Here is a 23275-nt window from a genome sequence, read left to right as displayed (position 1 = left end):
GTGAATTTTTCCTGAATTAATAAGTGGATGAGGCCGTATGAAATCAAAATAAGGCTGCAGACCCTGCTTCTAAATGGCCAGCCAAGCCAGATGGGTTGCACAGGAAGGAGTGACCACCAAGGCCTGGGAACAAAAGGCTTTCAGAAGGGTATGGGGAGAGCAGGGTGGCTTTCAGCAGGGTCTTGAAGCTGGGGGCAAGGCTGGGGAGGGGTGCTGGGCGAGAGAAGGTGTGAGGTCAACAGGGTCGGTGTTCAAATACCTCCACCTTCTACCCTGCAGACCTCAGCTGTATTCAGAGGAGGAGGCATCTCATCTTTTTGACTCTAAGATCCTTGTGTGCACCAAAAAGAGTCTCCAAACATCTTCCGTATTTCTAGAGAATGAGCTCAAGCAGGCCACCCTGGAAAATTAGGAACCGGGAATGAAATTCCACCTGCCCTTTGTCAAGCCAGCTAACCTTTCTTGGTTTTCTTCTTCAAGGACTATTCAATCCGATCTCCTTAACAACTCCCTGAGGTGGGGGCAGGGCAGATATTTATCACTCCCATTGTACAGGTTAGGAAACAGAGTGCTGGACCGGCTTCATGGCTGTTTGGTGATGAAGTCCATTCTTGGGGCCAATGACATGAGCGACTGGACAGGATATTCAGCTTCCTTGGATCTTCATTTTCTCTGAGAGAAAGAACACTAGCACAGCTGGACCCTCAGAGCTGCTGCAGAGACCAACGAGAAAGTGAGTGCCCCCGTGTGCTGGCCCGGTGACCCTGCACAATCCACTTAACCACTCTCTCATTTTGTGCTTTCTCCCATCATGCCCTGCTGGCAATGAGGCCAGCCCAACCACGTGCAAACAAAGCCTCTGCTTTATATTTACTGGGCAACAGCTATGTGCCAAAAGAGGGATTTTTATACTATGTTTTATTTTCAATTACCTACCTGAAGTTTATCAATAAATGACCTCATCAAAACAAAACAAAACACGTCACTGCAATTTACCGAGAGCCCAGGATGTGTTAGGTGCTTCCATAACTCCTCACACTCAGCCTTCTGAATAAGTCTTTACGAAGACAGCGTCGTTCCCATTTAGGCAGGAGAAACAGAGGCACAGAAAAGGTGAGAGGCGTGCCTGTGGATGCACAGAAGAGTTCAAACCCAGAGCTTTCTGTCTGCAAAGCTCATGTCCCTTCCATTCTGCTCTGCCTGCTGTCCTCACGTTCAGGTGCACGCTCCTTCGATAGGCAACTGCCATGCAGGGGGCACGGGAGACGTCTTCCGATTCCCTCTTGCCCTGGTGGCTTCTTTCCTCCGTGTCTTCCCAAATGACAAAAACGCTCTCATGAATCCCCAGAAAAACTCTAACCACCCTTTCAACATTTAGCTCCAGATCACTTCCCCGTGAAGCCCTTTTCTGACCTGTGGCCCCTGCACAGCCCCCTGAGCTTTGTACAGTGTTCTCATGGCACCAGCAGCACATTTGGACTTCTGTACTTCTGGGTCAACCCTGTGCCCTGGAAGTCCTACTCACCTGTTCCCCTGTGTCGGGCACCATGCTTTGCACAGAGGGAGAACCATGTGCGTGTGACCATAATGGAAGGGAGGGAGGCAAGAGGCAGTGTATTGGTCGTTAAGAGCACCAGCTCTGAGCCAGACAGGCTGGGCTCACTGGCTCTGCAACCTAGGGCAAGTTTCCTAACTACCCTGCACCTGATCCCTGCAAGGATGACAAGAACAGGACCTGCCCGAAGAGGCGTTATCAGAGGCAGTGTGTGTGCCTGGAACAGCACACACAGCCGACACTCACCAGCGCAAACTTCCCTCGTCCCGCAGCAAGGGCGGACGGAAGGCAGGTCTCAACGTCTGAAGGAGCCCAGGGAACTAACTGAACAAGGGAAGAAGGGGAGAAAATCTGCAACTCAAGGTCTCTTGCTGATTCCTACCTGTCATCAAGGCATCTGGAAAGCAGTGCAGAGATTGTTTGGGGCAGAGGGGTGGACTGAAGGGAAAAAGCAGACTCCTTTCTGCTCAGCCAGCCACCTGAGCAGAACTCTGTATTAAGAGAGCGGTGGTGAGAGGGAAATATAAAGATTTCATAAATACTCACTCTCCGAGATCCTTACTTATCCACCCCTTCACATCACTCACCTCAGAGTGTTTATCCAAAACATGAAATTAAGCTGTGAGTGAGAGGCTTCTCTCTCCAGACCGGTCTCACTCACTGCCACCTCAGAGCAGTCTCCCACGTGTGCCACAGGGGAGTGCCTACGTTCATTTCTAGACCGATCTGACAGCTTTCAGAAACCCAAGTGCCCCCAATCTCTTCAGGGCAAGCCAGGCATTGCATTCTGGGAAGCACAGATCACAGGCATGGTTTCCGGGTAGGAGAAAGCATAGGTTAGTTAGCTCTATTGCTCAGAAAAGGCTGACCCCTTATCTGTCCCTGAAGTCTGGATCCAACCATCAACAGGGCAGAGGCAACTGGCAGCTAAGCCCAGGAGGCAGGAAAGAAAACCCACGGCTTGACAAGTAAGAAAGGTTAACACAAGTGGATACCCCACCACCTGGGAAGATTTGGTCTAGTACTTTCCAAGTATATCTGAAGGGTTACCCTCACATGGGAAATGACCTGCTTTTCCCAACCTCCGTGGAGAACGACGCAGGAAGAAGGGAACTCACACAGTAAAGAGAAAGGTCTATAATCGTGTCAGTTTAAGAGGTAAAGGGAGCCTTGGTGAGATCCTGGTGAACACCAACTGCCTGAGCAAAGCCACCATGTGCTAGCTCTGGAACCTTGAGCCAATTACTGAAATCTCCTGTGCCTCAGTTTCCTCATCTGTAAAACGGGAAGGTCAGTACTTCCCTTAGTTGTTCTGACGCACTGATGAGTTATTACAAGAACCTAAATCCTCCGTAAATAAGAGCTGGTGTTTTTATCTCAGGCACTCTTCAACACTTGCCGAACACCCACTATATTCCAGGTGCCCCACACTAAGGATTCAGAGATGATGACAGAAAGGCAAGACCTCACCATCTGAAGGGTGTAGAAATGAGGGCGAACACTAGCAACAAAAACAATTGATCCGGCACTCTGTCCTGTGCCAGGCCCTCTCTGAGCGACGCACGGCATTATTCTAGCCTACACGCCAACTTTGCAAAAGAAGTGAGTTACGTAAGGGAGGTGCAATTCAACTCTAGAAGCTGAACAGAGGCACAGACAGTATAGTGGCTGGAAGTAATAATATCTCCCTCGGGAACCTGGTGGGAGGAGATTTAAATGTCAGAGATAAAGCACAGAGCTGGGCTGCTGCAGAATACAAACAGCAGGCATTAAAGCCATGCTGTCATCACCAACCTGACCGTTATCAAATGCAGGTCCTACAGCCCATGAGCTGAGGAAGGGAGCTGAGGTCAAACACCCAGAGGAAGAAGGGAACCTACCTAGCAGAAGGAAAGATCTAGACTCGCGTCAAACCTCCCCAGCTTGCCAGAAGATAAGGCTCACCCTGGTGCGCTTGTTAAAAACACAGGCACCTGGGCACCTCAGCAGCAGAATCTCAGCATATCTCGGAAGGAGACCCGGATGATGAAGAAATCAGAGCCCAGAGCTCCAAGACCCACCGGCCAGGCCTGTGCGGTGGCCCCCACTTTTCCTGACTTCACCCACCACGCTCCCTTCTCCAGCGACCTGATTTCTCCTTGCCCTTCTACAAAGGCACTGAGCACTCACCTCTTCCCACCGTTCCTTCTGCCTGAAATGCTATTCCTCCCATCTCCACCTGGCTCTGCTTAAATGTCACCCAGCAGAGAGCCCTGTCCAACCACCCTATTAAAACAGCACCTTCCCCTCTCCTGACGCTTTCACCAGCACCTTGCCAAACTTTATTTTTCTTTGTAGCACCCACCACCACTCAGCAGAAGAGGAAACTGTCCATGAATCATTTCTCCCCCTGCACCAGAAAGGGAGCTCCGGGAGACCAGAGGACATGCTCATGGGATTGCAAGCTCGATCCCCAGTGTCGCAGAACAGTCCCTGGCTGTGTTTGTTGAATGAATGAAGGTCCTCGGATGATCCATCAACGGCTCTGAAGCTCAATTACCTCATTCGAGACAAAATACTGCCTTCCCTAATGGAGTTGGGGGAGGGTTATTTAAATGTATGGGAGAAAGCTTCTGTGTGGCAGCACCATGCTACCTAATCGTCATGGCTACCTACTGGTGCAGTGGAGAGGGTTCCCACCTAGGACATCACCACCAGCTTCAACAGCCCGCACCTGCTCGGTCAGGACAACTCCCGGGTAGGCAGAAGATGGGGCACGGACTGCCCTCTGCTGGAGCAAAAATGACAAATACCCATAATCGAAAGGGCCCACCCTGGAAAGACCAGGAGCCTTGCATCATCAGGATCTCTTTAAGCCACTCTGGAAAACGGTGTGGAGGTTCCTCAAAAAATTAAAACTAGATCTACCCTATGACCCAGCAATAGCACCGCTAGGAATTGACCCAAAGGATACAGGAGTGCTGATGCATAGGGGCACTTGTACCCCAATGTGTATAGCACTTTCAACAATAGCCAAATGATGGAAAGAGCCTGTGTCCATCAACTGATGAATGGATAAAGAAGTTGTGGTTTATATACACAATGGAGTACTACTTGGCAATGAGAAAGAATGAAATATGGCCTTTGGTAGCAACGTGGATGGAACTGGAGACTGTTATGCTAAGTGAAATAAGTCAGGCAGAGAAAGACAGATACCATATGTTTTCACTCTTATGTGGATCCTGAGAAACTTAACAGAAGACCATGGGGGAGGGGGAGGGAAAAAAAAAAAAAAAGAGAGGGAGGGAGCCAAAGCATAAGAGACTCTTAAAAACTGAGAACAAACTGAGGGTTGATGGGGGGTGGGAGGGAGGGGAGGGTGGGTGATGGGTATTGAGGAGGGCACCTTTTGGGATGAGCACTGGGTGTTGTATGGAAACCAATTTGACAATAAATTTCATATATAAAAAAAAAGGATCTCTTTAAAGATTTCTTTTGAGAAAAAGAGAAAGAACATGAGGGGGGCGGGGGAAGGGCAGAGAGGAGAGAATCCTAAGTAGGCTCCCCGCTATCCGCACAGAGCTCAAAGCAGGGCTCGACCCAAGAACTGTAAGACCCTGGCCTGAGTCGCCAAGATCCTTCTGAATGGCACAATCTTAAACATTCAATTCTGGTGATTCCTGAAGTGATTTTCTTGCTTCAGAGAGCACAGTGTATACAGCACAGCTAACCACAAAATGACTGCGAATCTACTCCAAATTACACACAATGGATTCCTTTTCACCTGCACAAAAACCCTGTTAAATAGGGAGCAGCACCCCACTGTTAGAGGGGACCATCTGGGCACAGAGGGGTTAAGTTCCTTAGCGGACAACACACAGCATTGGCGGGGAGGTTTGGGAATTAGAGGCAGGTGTGCCAACGCATTTCCAGCCCTAGAAGACAAATCTGGTCACAGAGGTGATTCATCATGGAGTCAGAGGATGGTCCTCTCCTGTCTGTTACCCTTCAATGTCCTCACTACAAGGCCGTCCATGTGAAATAGCTTCACTTCTCCAAGCACGGCTCCAAGGTCCCCAAGTAGCTGCGGGTGCATTTACGACCACAGGTTACGGGTCTCAGTCTCCCCACTTCCTCCCCCTGCTTTCCAACACCTACAGGGAATGCTGCCAATGTACAGAAATGCACTGAGGGATGGTTCCAGCCACACTGCCAGCCGAGACGCAAGCTTAGTTTGTCCAGTTCTGCCGACTTCAGTGGCCTCTGTGGGCCTTATTTAGACCAGGGGGGTGATCGTTTGCATCTTTCCAAGGAGGGCCTTCTAACACTCTAGGAAAACAGGAGAGGGGGAAGAAAACGTCCTCAAGAACTGTCACTCTGTAAAGACACTCTGCTCAGCCTCCACAACAAATGCATGAACTACAATCCTGCTTCCCCTTCCACGGGGGAGTGCTGTGAACTCCCAGGTCTACTGTCCCTCTGACTTAAATCATGTCACCTGCCTCCCAGGAACGTGTTCACCACCCCCACCCTCCAACAGCCCCTGCCCCGAAGTCAAGTAGTTTTCAGAGGTTTTATCTGCTTAGGTTGTAAGGCTGCCCAAAGAAATCCTTAAATTCACTCCCGCTCTTAATTGTAGGAGAGTCTTCAGCAGAAGCAAAATGCAATCTGCACTATAAGACTAATCGAATTCTCCGCTACATAAGCCAATATATGGCTAATAATAATCCTGCTGGCCACAGAATATGGTTTGCCCTCTTCTCAACCAAGATGGGTTTTGTCTTGTCCTTGTCTGAAAACCTGAGCATATGGACTTTTTTTTTAACGTTTATTTTATTTTGAGAGAGAGAGAGAGAGAGAATGAGCAGGGTAGGGGCACAGAGAGAGGGAGAGAGAGAATCCCAAGCAGGCTCCGCGCTGTCAGCACAGAGCCCAACATGGGGCTAGAACTCACGAACCATGAGATTATGACCTGAGCTGAAGTTGAGTGGGACGCTTAACCGACCCAGCCACCCAGGTGCCCCTAAGCACATGGACTTTAAAATCTCCTCTGCCAGCCGTCTCTGTATCTTCAAGTTGAGAAAGGGCAACGTGCAGGACCTTTTCAGGGCAGGCCTGAGTTCACGTGCTGGCTCCAAGTTACCAGCTGGGTGACCTCAGCAAAGGAACACAACACCCTGAACCTCAAGTTCCTCATCCGTCAAACAGGAAGGCGTGAAGCTGTCTGGAGGAAGAAATGAGAGAACGTAGGGCACATCCCCACCCCGGCACACGGCAGAGAGTAAGCCAGGAAGTCCAAATGCAAAGTCTGAGCCAGCCAGGGTCAACCAGGAACCTAAGCAAATCCCAGAAGCACTTTCTTCTCAATCCAGCTCTGTGTAAAACAACAGTGCACAGAGTGACACAGGGATCAACCAGGAAGGATGGCTCGGTGACAAACTGGAATGTCCATGCACTGGGCAAAGGGACAGCCACTGCCCAGCTCCAGCCGATGGCTGCTAGGATGAAAAGTGGGTCTGGTTTGCTAGATCTTTCCACGCTGTTAAGCAAGGTCAGAAATCATGATTTTTATGTGCGCTGTCCCAAGTTTTAATGGTCAAAAATCCAGTTAAAAACAGTAAAAGCAGTGTACCGGCCAAGCACAATGCAACTTCGGGCCAGATGCAGCCACTTTCTAACCAGAGACAGTAAGTGTTATCCCTTCCAGGTTTTCATGTCTAATAAAAATTTTCTTTCTTGGGGCACCTGGGTGGCTCAGTCAGTTGAGCATCCAACTTCAGCTCAGGTCATGATCTCATGGTTCATGAGTTGGAGCCCCACATCGGGCTCACTGCTGTCAGCACAGAGCCCACTTTGGGTCCTCTGTCCCCCTCTCTCTGCCCCTCCCCCATTTGTGCTCTCTCTCAAAAATAAAACATTAAAAAGTTTTTTTTCCTTTCTTTTCCAGGCACAAGGGTTTTATGAAGATGCAGGTCGGCTGATTAATGCAGATGGGAACTTTTATCCAATGTGGCTTGGAATCCGTATTAAGAAATACTATCACTTTAATATTAATTGGAAATTGTCATTGCTGGAGTTCTGGTTAGGAACACTGATCTCATTTCAAAGTGATGGAAACACTCTTTCAGAATTAGGGCTTTATGAGCAAATTTCAGATCTTGAATCAGTGCTGTGATCAGGCCCTCACAGGAGGCGTGTGTGTCCAAACGGTAAGGTGGATCAGGAGGGAAAAAAGAAGGAAACGTGGTGAAATAGGAGTGTTAAATACATATCCTAAAAGAAAAGTTTCGTGTTTAAAAGGTATTTGAATTTCAAAGTTAAACAATGACACTGATTCGTAAATCCCAAAGGTTAATAAAATTCCTCTTATCTGAAAAGAAGGCAAACCCCACAAAATCTCTTCAAATTCAGTTAACTATCAATAGAGTTGCAGTGTTTTTTTATACTATTTTATTTTTATTTTTATTTATTTCTGAGAGAGACAGAGCATGAGCAGGGGAGGGGCAGAGAGAGAGGCTGAAGCAGGCTCCAGGCTCTGAGCTGTCAGCAGAGTCCAATGCGGGGCTCAAACTCACGAACCATGAGATCATGACCTGAGCTGAAGCTGGATGCTTAACCAACTGAGCCACCCAGGTGACTCTGCATAGTGTTTTGTTTTTTGTTTCGTCTTTTTTAAATAACGCATGCAGAAAACAAAAACGCCAATGAATAGTCACAAAGTGAACACCCCTGTAGTAATCACAGGTTAAAAAGTTAGTCACCTGGATTACCAAGTCTTCCTTTGGCTCCTCCCCAGTCTCTACTCCTAGATCAACTTTTGTCTGCTTTTGTATTTACATAATTGAATCCTACTATACATACTCTTTTGTTCAACACTATCTGTGAATATATTCATTTTCATTGCTCTGTAGTACTTCACTATATAAATATGCCACTATTTATAGGTTTATTTTACTGTGGACGTACATTTCAGTATTTTCCTATGTGGCACTATTAATAATAATGCTGACGTGAACATTCTTGCACACGTCTTTTGTGCAAACATCCATACGCTTCTCTTTGGTATGTGACCAGGGACAGAACTGATGGGTTATGGGCTATGTTCAGGTTTAGGTGGCAACACCAAATCGTATTCCAAAGTAGTTACACAAACATTTTATGTAGAATTAATAGACCATCACAGGGCTCTGAGTGAAATGCCCCCTTCTTTGGTTAAATTGGCGTTTGAAATAAGAAAGAAGATCACTTTAAAACCTGCACCCCCCCAAAGAGAAGTTCCTGTCCCTTCTTTTCAGAAAACCTTAGCCTATCATTGGTTATTGAATAAACACCTATTATAGAAAATATTATGGTTTACAATTGTTTGAACAGATATGAATGCAATGCCTTTTTCATGAGGGGCAAGTCCTGCTGGATATTTATGTGTATTAGAATTACAGAACCCCAAACTCCTAGAGCAGGATAAGACAGAAGAGATGGTTCCACATCCTTTTGTCCCTATACAAGAGCAAGATGGAGGGGATGGGGAGGGTAGACTAGGGCCATGTGGAGGACCAAATAATGGCCCCCAGAGATGTCCGTGTCCTACTCCCCACAACCTGTGAATCTGTCACCTTCTATGGCAGGAGCGACTTTGCAAGCGTGACTAAACCAAGGCTTGTGAGATGGAACGACTGTTCTGAGCTATCCAGGTGGGCCCAGTGGAATCACAAGGGTCCTTTCAAGAAGACAGGAAGTCAGAGAAGGAGACCTGAGGATTTACAGCAGCAGGCTCAGAGTTAGAAAGCGTGACCTGAGGGGTGCCCAGGTGGCTCAGTCGGTTAAGCATCCAACTTTGGCTCAGGTCATGATCTCACAGTCTGTGGGTTCGAGTCCCGCATCAGACTCTGTGCTGACATCTCAGAGCCTGGAGCCTGATTCAGATTCTGCGTCTCCCTCTCTCTCTCTCTGCCCCTCCCTGACTAGTGCTGTTTCTCTCCAGCTCTCAAAAATGAATAAAGGTTTTTAGAAAGAAAGAAAGAAAGAAAGAAAGAAAGAAAGAAAGACAGGAAGGAAGAGTAACCTGAAGGAGCTACACTTCTGCCCTCGAAAATGGATCCCCGCTGGGGCCTCTGGAAGGAACCAGCCCCGACAACATCTAGGCTCTAGCCTACTAAGACCTGACTAGATTTCTGACCTCCAGAACCATACGATAACAAATGTGTGTGTCTTTCAGCACCGAACTTGGGGTACTTGGTTACAGCGGAAACTAACACAAGGTGGCTGCTGGGATTAGTAGACCCCAGGTTTCCTAACACTTGGTCAGAGATTCTAACCATGAGCTCTGCCAGGAGGTACAGCCAACTGATGACAATCAGGGCCATTTCCTCCACCCCAGCAGGACCACCAAGAATGCTTTATGATCAAAAGCTGGTGCGAGAAAAGTAAAGGTCACCTTAGCAACCATCTCGGAGCTGAACACAACGGGGATGGATTTCAGCCACCCTCAGGGTCTAAAATAAGGAGATGTTTTGGGGCCCCAGGTGAGAAGCACAGTTGTGTGCAGGCCCGCCGTGCCCGCGACTTGGGCTCCGCTCACGGCTGCCTCCCTCACATCCTGTTTCGTAGGCTTCCACTCGGCATGAACAACTAGGATGCACTGGCCAGGAAAGCCCTTCATTTCTGACCTATTAAGAACAATCTGTATACTTTCCATTTCATTCTGCATTCAGCACCCTGTGTTTTGGCACCCCATAATCACCTCATTATGGGGTTCATTTGGGCCACTGGCAGGAGGGCGTGGCTCACATCACAGCTGCCACAGAGACTCATCCCAGGGGATAGACACCAAAACCTTGAGCAAATCATTCACTAGCACCTCGCACACTCCAAACTCACCAACCTTGGGGCACAGTCTCTGGGCTGAGGGAAGTGGACAGGAGGCTAGGGAATCGGTCAGGTTTGGACACCGTCCCCCCACCTCCCCTTTTCCACTGTTCATGCGCCCCGTGATCCCTCACAGTGAAAAGGAAAACGCTTTAACTTACAAGTCCTGGGTTCTCAATGCAATTCTTCAAAACAGTCAAATGTCAGGCCCTCATTTCTTTCTGCTGAAATTTATCAAGACAACTCTCAAACCATTCATTTTAGGAGTAATTTATGTTGATAAGAATGGCATGAACAGGGAACTAAAATGTGGGTGTGGGCTGAAACCAGTCCAGATATTAATATCCTGTGCCTGTTCCCGACACCAGTTTTAAATGCTCAGGACTTTGCATCCTCTGAAGACATTTCCTTTTGAAAGCACCCGCACCCTCCCTGCCCTGCCTCCCTGACCACTGAAAGCTTCCGGCCTGAGCTTCTGCACAGAGCTGGTCATAAATTATCAGAAGGCAGCATGTGTGAAAAATCTTCTGAATGGCCGAAAGGCACGCTTTCTCCGCATGCTGGTAATTCAGTAACAGCTGAATACCATCTCCATGATGGGCAGAAGAGACAGAACCACAGCCCGTAAATAAAACTCACATGCCCATGAGATAAGGTGATTCTGGTGGAAAATAATACGCATGATCTAAATTCAAACAGAGGTGTGTTTAAGCAGAATTACTCAAGTCCAAGAATTCACATTCCATCCAGAATTAAGGGGTGGCTCCTGGAGCCATATTCTGAGGTCTCAAAATCACAGATGCTCAGGGCTCCGGATGAGCCCTTGGCTACCAGAGACCCCTGCTTCCGTCAACATCCGGACTCCCACCCAGTCAGCATTCACTAAGGCCCAACTAAGAGTGATGCCCAGACTCTGAGAATGGAAAGATAAATAAAACAGCCCCTTGTCTCACGAAACCCAAAAGCGAGTGGCCAGAAAGACACCACACAAGCAAAACACCCCTTGATGAGTGCTGTCATAGAAGTTTCCACACAGAATCAGACATTAGGGGAAAATGACATTGAATTTGGGCATTGAAGATGTTGGCTGGGAGGAAGGGTAGTGGGAAAAAAAGAGAACTGTATACTGGACAGAAGGAACAAAGAGCAAAAATTGAGAAGTAGGAAAATAGATGTTTTCTCAAGGCGTTCAACGAGGCACTCACCTGAGTAAAGATGGAAATTATGAGCTAAGGGAAAAGGTCTGTGAAAGACCCCAAGCAGTGACCACGAGTATGGAGAGAACCCAGAGGGCAACGGTGAGAGCTGAGAGCTGTCGGCATTCAAAGCCAGAAGAGGGCATTCTTCTCTCATTCATTCATTCAACAAACAATTCTCCTGACGCTGGAGTAGGTGCTAGTGACAGAAAGATGAATAGAAGAAAACCACTCCATTCCCTCCTAAGGCTTGTACTCACTTGTGAAGACAGGTGATTAAAAAAAAAAACAAGAGGGGGCGCCTGGGTGGCGCAGTCGGTTGAGCGTCCGACTTCAGCCAGGTCACGATCTCGCGGTCCGTGAGTTCGAGCCCCGCGTCGGGCTCTGTGCTGACAGCGCAGAGCCTGGAGCCTGTTTCCGATTCTGTGTCTCCCTCTCTCTCTGCCTCTCCCCCGTTCATGCTCTGTCTCTCTCTGTCCCTAAAATAAATAAACGTTGAAAAAAAAAAAAAAAACAAAAAACAAGAAAAGGGGCGCCTGGGTGGCTCAGCCAGTTAGTGGTCTGACCGGCTCAGGTCATGATCTCGCAGTCCGTGGGTCTGAGCCCCGTGTCGGGCTCTGTGCTGACAGCTCAGAGCCTGGAGCCCGCTTTGGATTCTGTGTCTCCTCCTCTCTCTCTGCCCCTCCCCTGCTTACACTCTGTCTCTCTCTCTCTCAAAAATTAATAAAGAAATTTTAAAACATAAAAGAAAACACAAGAAAAGTAATTAGGGTATGAAGAAAAGAAAGTAAAAGGAGTTTGTAGACGTGGCAGAAGCCAACCTAGCTAAGGGGGAGGACCCATCATGCTCAGCTGAGACCTGAGGGTCTAAGTCAGCCCAGCAAAGAAGGAGGGAAGGAGGGGGGGTGGGCGGCGGGGAAGGACCGAAGGGCAGCAGTGTCCCAGGAGCCAGCATGTGAGAAGACCAGCAGTCTCAGAGGGCAGGTGCGCACAGCACCCGAAGCAAATCCAGTGGATTTGCTTCCAGTGATGGAAGACGGGAGGGGACATAAGGAAACAGAGGCAGCACAGCCGACAAGGAGCAGGATGGCCCCGCGACTGAGCTCTGGCCGCTCTCTGGAGGGTGGAGGACACGTGTGAGACGGCAGGATGTTCCATCAGCTGCGACCACAAAGGATGAAGGTGAACGGCTGAGCCAGGGCCACGGCAGCGGTGAAAGGCGGGAAGCAAAGACGTGGCCGGAAGAGGCCACAGTCAGGTGCGACGGGATGTGGCACCCGGCGATGGAGAGAATAAAGAAGGAAGCAAAGACTCCACGCTTTGAGCTTGATGGACGGGTAGCTGGGAATGGTAACTGAGATGCTACAGGAGAAAAGGAGGATGGGGGAGGAGACGAAGGAAACAGGGTTGAGGAACTGGGGGGCTGAAGTGCCAGCAAAGACATCCCCTGACCAGCATCTGTAACCAGCAGGCACCTGGCCTTTGACAAACAGCTCTGCGAATGGGGATCTCATCACTTTCCAAGATGTGGACTCCAACACCTGGCAAGTCGAATCTGCGATTACAATAGTTTTTTTCTTACATTGAGTCAATGCCTGTTTCCTCATAACTTTTATGCATTGATCCTGGATCCACACTCAGGAGCAAATCACAGGAAGCCGATTCCCTCTTCCCGACATATTTGCCATTAACTGGAGAAGATTCTGGCCATTTCCAATTCATTCACGTCAGATGCTTAGAATAGAAAACTTCCAGAATGTTAGTGCCCCAATAGCCCCAACAGGTGGCATTCGTGTTGTTTTTTTTTTAAATATATTCTTTAAGTTTATTTATTTTGAGAGAGAGTGAGAGAACGCAGGGGGAGCAGAGAGACAGAGAGAGAGAGAGAGAGAGAGGATCCCAAACAGACTCTGCACTGTCAGCACAGAGCCTGATGCAGGACTCGAACTCATGAATCAGGAAATAATGACCTGAGCCGAAATTAAGTGTCAGACGCTCAACCAACTGAGCCACCCGGGCGCCCCAGGTGACCTTCAGTTTTATGTCACTTCGTGTAGCAGGAGACAAAGGCCTAGAAAGAGCAGTGACTGTACCCCAAATCACCCCGCTACTCTGGCTCAGCTGATTTGGAGCCTGAGGCTGCCATCCAGGATACTCTCAATAGATCTTCCTGCTGTGTGTCATCTAATTCGAAAACCTTATGCAGGAGGCATCTGCATCTCTGGGAGAGTCTAGGCTCTGCTCTCAAGAGATCCATCGAAATTAAACGGGGTTGAAAAATAAATAAACTCACATAAAATATAAATAGCATCCCCATGAATACAGGCAGCAACTCTGTCCCTTATTTATGGCTCCACCTGCCTTGAACAGAAAACTCAAGGGGGTCAATAAACGGATTGCAAAGTTGTTACATTTTTTTTTTTAATTTTAACATTTACTTATTTACTTTTGAGGGAGGGAGAGAGAGAGAGAGAGAGAGAGAGCACAAGCAGGGGAGGGGCGGCAACACAGAATCCAAAGCAGGCTCCAGGCTCTGAGCTGTCAGCACAGAGCCCAACACGGGACTTGAACTCACGGACCACGAGATCATGAGCTGAGCTGAAGTTCGATGCTTAACCGACTGAGCCACCCAGGCGCCCCAAAGTTGTTATATTTAACTACAGAGAAAAGAATGTCTCCACAGGCTCTTTTGCAAATGCACTGATATCTGCTGACAACTGGCAGGGGCTCCACGGAGGTACCTTTGTCTCCCAGTACATACTCAGCCTTTTCTAGAGCCTCAGGATCTCTGAGTCATCCTGCCCTACATGCCCCACCCCCTGCCCCATGCTGAGCTCCCCGTACCACACGGCACTTGTATTTACACACCTCTCATGTTGGGTGTTTCACTACCTCCTGGGGCAGCCCATTCCAGCCCTGGACAGGATGATCCTTTACTAGGATGAGTTTGACAGCTGGCTCCCTGCCATGTCCCTCCATAGATTCTGGGGCCATCTCTCTTTGGGGCGACAGCTCCTTGACTGTTTGTGGAAGCCGATCATGTACACCTGGAGTGGAACCTCTGCTTTTCCAAGGTAAATAGCCCCAATTCTTTCCACTATTCTGTATGTCACAAGGTTTGGATTGGCACTGGCATTCGCCTAGACTCTCCTGAATGTGCTGACTTGTCTACATTGTCCTCCAAGTGTGGCATCTAGAAATAAATGCTGTGGTCCAGCTGTGGATTAACTGATACCCCAGAAAAGGCATCTATCCCCGCTGTCATTCTAGCTGGGATACTTCTGTTAACATACTCACATCATCTAGCCCCTATTTAATGCAGTTTGTGATTTGGTCCCAAGGGGAGAATTTATTATTAGCAACATGTTGGTAAATAGGGCACCTCTTTCCAGTCTGTACAGGTCACCTCAGAGTATTATTTCCTCAATCCTCTCTGTTTCCCGTCGTATGTCTGATAGTCTAATATAACCATTCAAAGTCAGAGATAGTGGTCACTCCATCAGCCAAGGCTGGCCCAGACAGCAGGAGGCTGGAAAGGAGACTTCTAGCTGACATCAATCTGCCACTAAGCACAGCCAATTATACATTCTCCATATCTCAGATCCACTCCTAATCTCCTCTTTGGGAAAATGCACCATTTACCTTTGGGGGCCATTTTGAGTCCCTCATTCTGACTCCACTTATTTCAGGGAACTCCTCTTTACCCAAAGACCAAAAATAGGCACCTCCCCCAGCCACGGTGATTGGTCTCTGGACCACAAGTGACCAGAGGCAATCCAATCAGGCAATACTGTGGAAGCAGGGGGAGGACAAACTCCTCTTTCCACAGGCACTGGTGAGTGTAAGATGTAAACTAAAGCTTCCTCTGTGGAGATAAAACTGCCCTGAAAGAAACCAAGGCGGAGAAATGGAGAGCAAAGGCAAGAAGGGAGAGTGCACTACAAAAATATCATTTGAGCCCCTGGATCCACCCCTGCCTGAAGCCCATCCTACATTTGAACTTACTGGTTTTGTTAGCCCCCAAATTCCCTTCTTGCCAAAATCATTTGGGGTTGGGTTTTTATCAACGAGTGCAAATGAACATTCTGCAACTTCCCTCTGAGGCACCCAGAAAGGTCATGTGACACCTTGTCCAACCCCTAAGCCAAAGTGTGATACCTCACTGGAGCCCCCATCTACAACATGGTATTGTAGTTACGAAGCTCAGATCTCGAGTCCAATAACACAGGCCCATCCTGACGGGCTTTGGGGTCTTGGACAGATCACTGAAGGATTTCTGCCTCGCCCTCCTCTTGTGTACCTACTACATGGAATTACTGGGGAGAGCGACACAATGCATGCAAAGCCCCTGCAACGATAACTGGCCCACAGAAATGTCTGAAACACTGGCACGCTCGTTACCGTTAATATTGTTACACCATTAGTATCATCACTAGTCCCGTTATATTGGCAGGGTCAAGGTTTTCACGTGCTAACCCTGGACCGGCACTGGGTGCTCTCAGCCTTCTTTTACAAGGGCTTTTCCATCATCCCTGGCCCAATGTTTCCTTCTGTCTCTTCTAGGATCCACATCAACTCACCTTTCTCCCTCTGATCTCTTTGCCAAAACTTAATCATCCACTGCCATGGCATAATTTACTCCATGTAGCTGCTCATATGGAAACTCCTCGACTCCAGGGATGTATAGGGCAGGACATACGGGCCCTTTCCTGCTCAACAGGCACACAGCCATCTCGATCACACTCAGTCGAGCTAACTCAGGGCAAATCTCACCTAAAGTCCACAACTCCTAATTAAAAGGTAGCCTTGAGCTGTCAAAAAAATTATGCATAAAGGAAATGTTTAAAAACACAGTAGTGACTTCCTTGAGACAGATTTTCATCAGAGATTTTTTTGAACTCACTTATGGGCATAAATAAAAAGAAAGTATCCTTCCTCCTCGATGATGCTCCCATCCCTTCCCTCCCTGAAGCTTAGAAAACCACCTTTGATACGCGAAACACTGCACCGCATTTGAAATTGCTGGCTGGGAGAATGGCCAGGCTTGTCTTCTCCACTGATTGCTGAGAAGCGACGAGCATCGTCATTTGTTTTGATTGGCTTGGGGAGGGCCGCTCCTCTGCTAGCACGCCTCCATCTGGCCAGTGTGACCATCATCGTTCACACCCAGCCAGGCCTGACACCCCAACCGCTGCCTCCCGCGGCACCCTGGGCTCCATGCACGGCAGTCCTGTGCTCACTTGTCGTCCCCCCCACCACCGCATTGTGAATGTCCAGATCTGTGATCACTGCATTCCCAGCACCTGGTTCGGTGCAGATGTTCAACAACAGCAGCAGCAGCAGCAAGAGTCACAACAAAATGTGAAATGTGTGAATGAATGAATGAATGAATGAATGAATGGAAGAATGAATGAAACAGCTGGCTCCATGCGGTTGAGAAATCTCTCCAGGGCCCAAACCTTTCGCCCGCTATTGACACAGCGATCGACCTGCAGAGCTGGTAGCTGACATTTGTGTAACCTCCACCATCCACTGCACCCAGGTGCACCTTACTTCGTTTCTGTTTCTCTGTGTTCCTCCTCACAACGGACTCCCTCCAACACCCATGTAAGCCCCACGCAAGTCTCTGCCTGAGCACCAACGTTCTCCTGCTCCACACGGTGACCCGGAGGGGGCTTCCGAGGACTCTGGGACGGCCAGTGTCCTTTTTCTTCCCTCTCCACCCCTCTCCCTGTGAGGAAGCCTCCTTCTTACCTTCAAAGCTCCCGGCAAAGAGGTAAAGCCAGGTGATGGCTGGGATGCAGAGAACAGTCAGCGAGGCAGCCAGGAATTTCCGTCTCCCTCTGCAGATTCCCAGCATCCTCTCAGAAGTGACAACCCCTAATCCCAGCGCCGATTCTCTGTCCGGAGCACGGGGTCCTCGGCCTCCCTCATAATACTTTCTGAAAAGAAGAGCAGAGAGGAAGGGCTGAGTTCTTAGCACTGTAAATGGATGCAGATTGCAGAGGAGAAATACCCTGTAGGTCGTGAAGGTATCGGACTCGTCCACAATCTCCTGCTAACCTTCTATTCTGAGACACAGTGCTGCAGTCTTGCAGTCTATCAGAACAGAGACAGCTCTTTAAAAAGTAAATGAATAAAGGATGATAAAAAGTATGAGATCTCAAGGGACACCTGGGTGGCTCAGTCGGTTGAGCGTCCGACTTCCGCTCAGGTCACGATCTCGCGGTCCGTGAGTTCGAGCCCCGCGTCGGGCTCTGGGCTGATGGCTCAGAGCCTGGAGCCTGTTTCCGATTCTGTGTCTCCCTCTCTCTCTGCCCCTCCCCCGTTCATGCTCTGTCTCTCTCTGTCTCAAAAATAAATAAAAACGTTAAAAAAAATTAAAAAGTAAATGAATAAAGGATGATAAAAAGTATGAGATCTCAAAGGACACCTGGGTGGCTCAGTCGGTTGAGCGTCCGACTCTTGATTTCGGCTCAGGTCATGATCCCAGGGTTGTGGGATGGAGCCCCACGTCGGGCTGAGCATTGAGCATGGAGCTTGCTTAAGATTCTCTTTCTCCCACTGCCCCTCCCCAGCTTATGTTCTCTCTCTTTCTATAAGAAAAAACAAAAACAAAAAACCCTATGAGATCTCTCCCTTCTGCCTCTGCCTCTCTCTCTCTCTCTCTCTCTCTCTCTCTCTCTCTCTCTCTCGTGCGCACACACACACACACACACACACACACAGAGGCATGTATTCTATAGTGTAGGTTAGTTTGCAGCAAGAATGTGACAGACTGAGATGTGCACAGAGCTCTGTGGAAAGACAAATGAAGTTGCTGACTGATGCAGGTGTGGCCAAGATGGCAGAACCGTTGCTGAGTTCCAGATAGGAAGAGCTGAGGAAGGCACTGGAGGCTGACTGATGGCACACTCAGAGGAGACGAGACCGCACTGGCCACATCATCAACTGCAGGGGACTACAACTGGATCACAGTTGATAACCCACACTCACTCACCAGGGACTACCTTAACAGCCCCCGCCTTTAATACAGAAGAAGATATCCAGAAAAGCATGGAAACAATTAAAATGTGCAGACAATGGAGAGGAACACGGATAACCTACAACTCATCTGCAGAGAGCCAGTCCTAAGGTCACGCAGAAGACTGGCTGAGACATGTTCAAAGAGGGAGGAGGGTCAATTCTCATGGAGCAGGGGCCCATGATCCTTCACCTGGGTATCTGACCACAGTTCATATGCCTTACAAAGGAATTTAAAACCCGGCAGACCATGCAATCTCTTCACCTATATCCTAATGTGGATGTCACAATGGCTGCAGGTGGGATGCGGGACCCACATGTTAGGAGCCTCCCAAACAGGGCGGAAGCTACTATTGCAGGTAGCTATACAAGGCTTCCCATCCCCAAAGAACAATGTCCATGAAAGAGCTGGCTTTGGTGTCCCCTTGGGTAGTCCCACAAATGTCCTTCCCTCTGCCAGAACCCCTAAGCCCCATGTGACTAGGTCTGGTTGAACTGTCTCCCCTCCCCACCAGCCTTGGCGTTTTCAGGAGACAGACACCCTGTCCACTCGTCTTACATTGGCCTAAGACTTAGCATACTGCCTGTCACCTGCTGGCTGGCTGATAACTGTCTGCTGAACGTACAAATGGAATCAGAGTCTAACCAAAAAAAAGCCTTTCGGAGCTTTAGGAATTTGCGTTCAGCAAGTTGCCAGCAATAAACACCTAATGGGGCCAATCTCAACTGTCAGTGCCAGGCTTTCTTCTGCAACCACTCTGATGCCATTTTCTAAATGGCCCTCCCTCGAAACACATGAAAGACCACAAGGCTGGAGGGTGTGGCGTAGAAAGTAAAACCAAAAAAGCAAAACCCCTTTCAACAAAGAATGTTGATTTGAGAGAAGGTTCCCCCAGCCCCCTCCACTACCATAGAAAGTTTTTCATTCTGAAGCATGGGCAACAAACCCTCCACACCAACTGTGAGTCACTAAGAATAAGGATCTCCCAGATGCTGGGGGATCTCTCAGGAAGAACATACTGGGGACAGAAGGCTATGCAGTGACACTGATGTGGCTTCAAATCCAGTTCCACACTCAACTAGCTGCAGCACTGCCGAACTCCCCGTCTCCGGGTAAGTTCCATGTTGTCCATCTACAATGAAGTGATGCCCTCTCTGCCAGAGAGTCTTAAATGAGAGATCCCTTGAAGAAGGGCCCAGAAAGGACTGATGGAGCACGAGGCAAGGTGAGCCCCACCTCTTCCTGAGAGAAGAAGGGCAGAAGTATCATGTTTTTCTCACTCCCCATTCCCACAGGGCTTGGGAGAAAAGAGCCCAACAAATAAGTACGGGCTGACATTGTCAAGTACAAATGGGTGATTTCAATCAGAAGGACCCACTGGATTCTCCTTCAGGAAGACACCACATTAAAACTGCCTCTTTTGGTGTTTGGTTGTTTGTTTGGTTTTTGGGCTGTTGGTTTTGTTTGTTTTTTTGGTTTTTTGTTGTTGTTGTTTTTGTTGTTTCTTTTGCAGTTCACTTTTTTTTAATGTTTATTTTTGAAAGAGAGAGAGAGAATACACACACACACACACACACACACACACACACACGTTGGGGAGGGGCAGAGTGAGAGGGAGACACAGAATCCAAAGCAGGCTCCAGCTCTGAGCTGTCAGCACAGAGCCCTACACTGGGCTTGAACTCACAAACTAGGAGATCATGACCTGATCTGAAGTCGGATGCTTAACCCACGGAGCCACCCAGGCGCTCCTGAAATTCACTTATAATAATAATAGTAAAGACAACTAGCAATAAGCAGCATGTATTATGTCTCAGGCTCTTTTAATTCTCCAAATAACCTATGAGGTAGAAACTATTTTTCATCCCCATTTAGTGGATGAGAAAACTAAGGCCTAGAAAGGTTGATGAATGGGCCAAAGGTTACATGCCCCTACGGCCGAGAGACCTTGGGCTCTCCTCTCCCCAAGTAACTGATTCCAACAACCTTTGCCGGGGGTCGTTTCCCTTCTGATCTAACCTAAATCTTTCATGTTGGATCTTAAGATTACTTTCCTCCCCGGGTTAAATACATCACCACCGTTTGTTCCCTCTCAAAACAAAACAAAACAAAACAAAACAAAACAAAACAAAAAAAGTACAACAGAGCAAAAACTGGAAAGCAATAGATGAATTTGGACTTCAGGGGTAAGTAGTACGAATATATACGGAGCTGAACGCAAGTGGCATTAATATTTAAAAACGTTTTTAAAAACCTCTTTAGAACACTTCCTTTCCTCCTTTCTTCGCTCCATCTGCAAAAGTTAATTTCAACTGGCACAATTTGTCCTAAGTTTTGAAACACAGTCCAGGGTGGTTTGCATTTTATGATAACACTGGCATCTGAAATTAAACCTAGCAGGTAAAAAAATATTCCTTCATGGATTTGACTTTTAAATGATACCTCTGTGCACTAAAAACACAATTTAAAGAAAAATCTCAGTTTATATCAGGAGTTACTCCAGGAAGTCAATATAGTCAAGGAACACAAGAAAGAAGGAAGGTCTGGAAATCACCTCCCATACGTATGCAAATGTTGATGGATTAACTGGGGAAACCAGTCTGGAACCGGTTCTTGCCTGGTCTGAGGGAGACAGACTCCAGGGTGAATAGGCAGGGCAAAGAGTCACCTCTAAAATGCCCATGCCTCCATCTGTTGGGATGAGCCCTGGGTGTTGTATGGAAACCAATTTGACAATAAATTTCATATTTAAAAAATAAAATAAAATAAAATAAAATAAAATAAAATAAAATAAAATAAAATAAAATACCTCAAAACCCATCATCCAATTCCTTGGCCAAGCTGGTCAATTCCTGCTCCTAAACTTCTACTACTCGATCTGTCTTCTCCCATCTGTTTTAACCAATGAAAGTCCCATTTATGCAGAACACTGTATGAGGCAGAAAAATTATTGTGCTCTATTAAAGCCACAAAAACAGTACTCACAGCTGAACATAAATGTGATTACAAGTATCTTTCAGTCCAACAAAACATGTATAAATACCGATATAACTATACATATGAACAGTATAAAAGTTAAAGGTTATCTCTGGGTATAGGATACGGATCATTTCAATATATCTGAATACAGATTTCTCCCAAAAAACTTTGACAAAGAATATGTGTTGCTTTTATAACTGAAAAATATTTTAAAATTTGAATCACCACGTCTTCTTGTTATATTGCATGTGATTCAAAATACCTCAGGGCAGACAGTGAAAAATACATGTGTGACTTTTACTTTCCATGACAGGTTCAGTAAGTTAAGATCTGCAGGATCCTAATTAGGAATACATCTTCTGGGGGTGGCTGGCTACCATTTGAAAGACTCCAATCAGAAGCCCACCTTCCAAATGCTGAGCTGAGCTGATCAACACCAGACAGTTGTCATCCCCTTCCCCTTTCCCTTCCCCTCCTTCTCCTTCTTTTTTTAAGTAGGGTCCAGGCCCAACTTGGGGCTTGAACTCACAACCCCGAGATCAAGAGCCCCATGCTCCACTGACAGCCAGCCAGGCATCCCTGGAGGTTCTCTTTTAAAAAAAAATTCTTTTTTTAACGTTTATTTATTTTTTGAGAGACAGAGAGAGTGAGTGGGGCAGGGTCAGAGAGAGAGGGAGACACAGAATCCAAAGCAGGCTCCAGGCTCTGAGCGGTCAGCACAGAGCCTGACACGGGGCTCCGACTCACAGACCATGAAATCATGACCTGAGCTGAAGTCGGATGCTTAATCGACTGAGCCACCCAGGCACTCTTGGAGATTCTCTTTTAATTAGCATCAATAGAAATGAATTTTCATGGGTGTTCAAGACATGTGAATTGTCTAGAAATTCTGCACATAAAGAGTGAATAAAAATCTAAGTAACTTCCAAAGGAAACAAACAAACAAACAAACAAAAGTCTAAGGAACCCAATGACTGAAACCCTTCAGAATTATTAGGAGCCCCAACTGATCCTATAGGCGTGTAACAGATTTGTTACATGTTATATTCTATGTTGTTACAGGTTATATGTTATTTGTTACAATTACCAATTGTAACTATAAGATAGGGTGAACCCTGTCAGTCCCATATTGTCATTGAAAGAGCAGACCTAGACTGGTCGACTCTATTTTGTTCTGTGTCCTCCATCTTGAGTGACTATATTCCCCGACATGGCCCCCTTTCCAGAAAAACCACAGAAAGAAATTCCAGCTCAAACCTCAGACCACGCCTCCTCTCCTTGAGTAACTTCCTGCTCACCGGTTCAAACTTCCCATTCAAACCACGCCCAGCAACTGCGCAACAGGACTCTGACCCTTCCCCAGCCAATCAGCTAAGGCCGAGACCATCTCCTCCCCCCCCCCCACTGCCCCTAAATCCCTATAAAACCTTTGTGCTTTTGAAACTCTCTCTCTCTCTCTCTCTCTCTCTCTCTCTCTCTGTGTCTCTCTGTCTCTCTGTCTCTCTGTCTCTCTCTCTCTCTCTCTCTCTCTCTCTCTCTCTCTCGGGCATCTCACCGCTGCGTTGGTGCTGGTAGGGGATTGAGCTGGAGCTAGCTCGAATAAAGGCTCTTTGCTTTTGCCTCCGACTTGGCTCCCTGGTGGTCTTTGGGGATCACGAATTCTGGGCATAACAGTCA

At 47.7% G+C, this 23275-nt stretch overlaps 1 protein-coding gene across 3 annotated transcripts in view; it reads right to left on the bottom strand.

Moving 5' to 3' along the window:
• The window catches only part of LARGE1 (LARGE xylosyl- and glucuronyltransferase 1), a 545419-nt gene that overhangs the window by 384687 nt on the left and 137457 nt on the right, over positions 1-23275 (bottom strand). For 2 of the 3 annotated variants that reach the window (XM_040490968.1, XM_040490969.1), the window contains exon 2: positions 17350-17537. In XM_040490968.1, coding sequence (XP_040346902.1) covers positions 17350-17455 — 106 coding nt within the window. In that variant the 5' untranslated portion in view covers positions 17456-17537. Of the gene's footprint in view, positions 1-17349; positions 17538-23275 lie in introns of those variants that run through there. The other variant, XM_040490970.1, reaches the window with a different exon arrangement.

Source organism: Herpailurus yagouaroundi, unplaced genomic scaffold, assembly GCF_014898765.1.
Source record: "Herpailurus yagouaroundi ecotype Mexico unplaced genomic scaffold, PumYag 182, whole genome shotgun sequence".
Lineage (NCBI taxonomy): Eukaryota > Metazoa > Chordata > Mammalia > Carnivora > Felidae > Herpailurus > Herpailurus yagouaroundi.
This window is presented reverse-complemented; position numbering and strand designations above follow the sequence as displayed.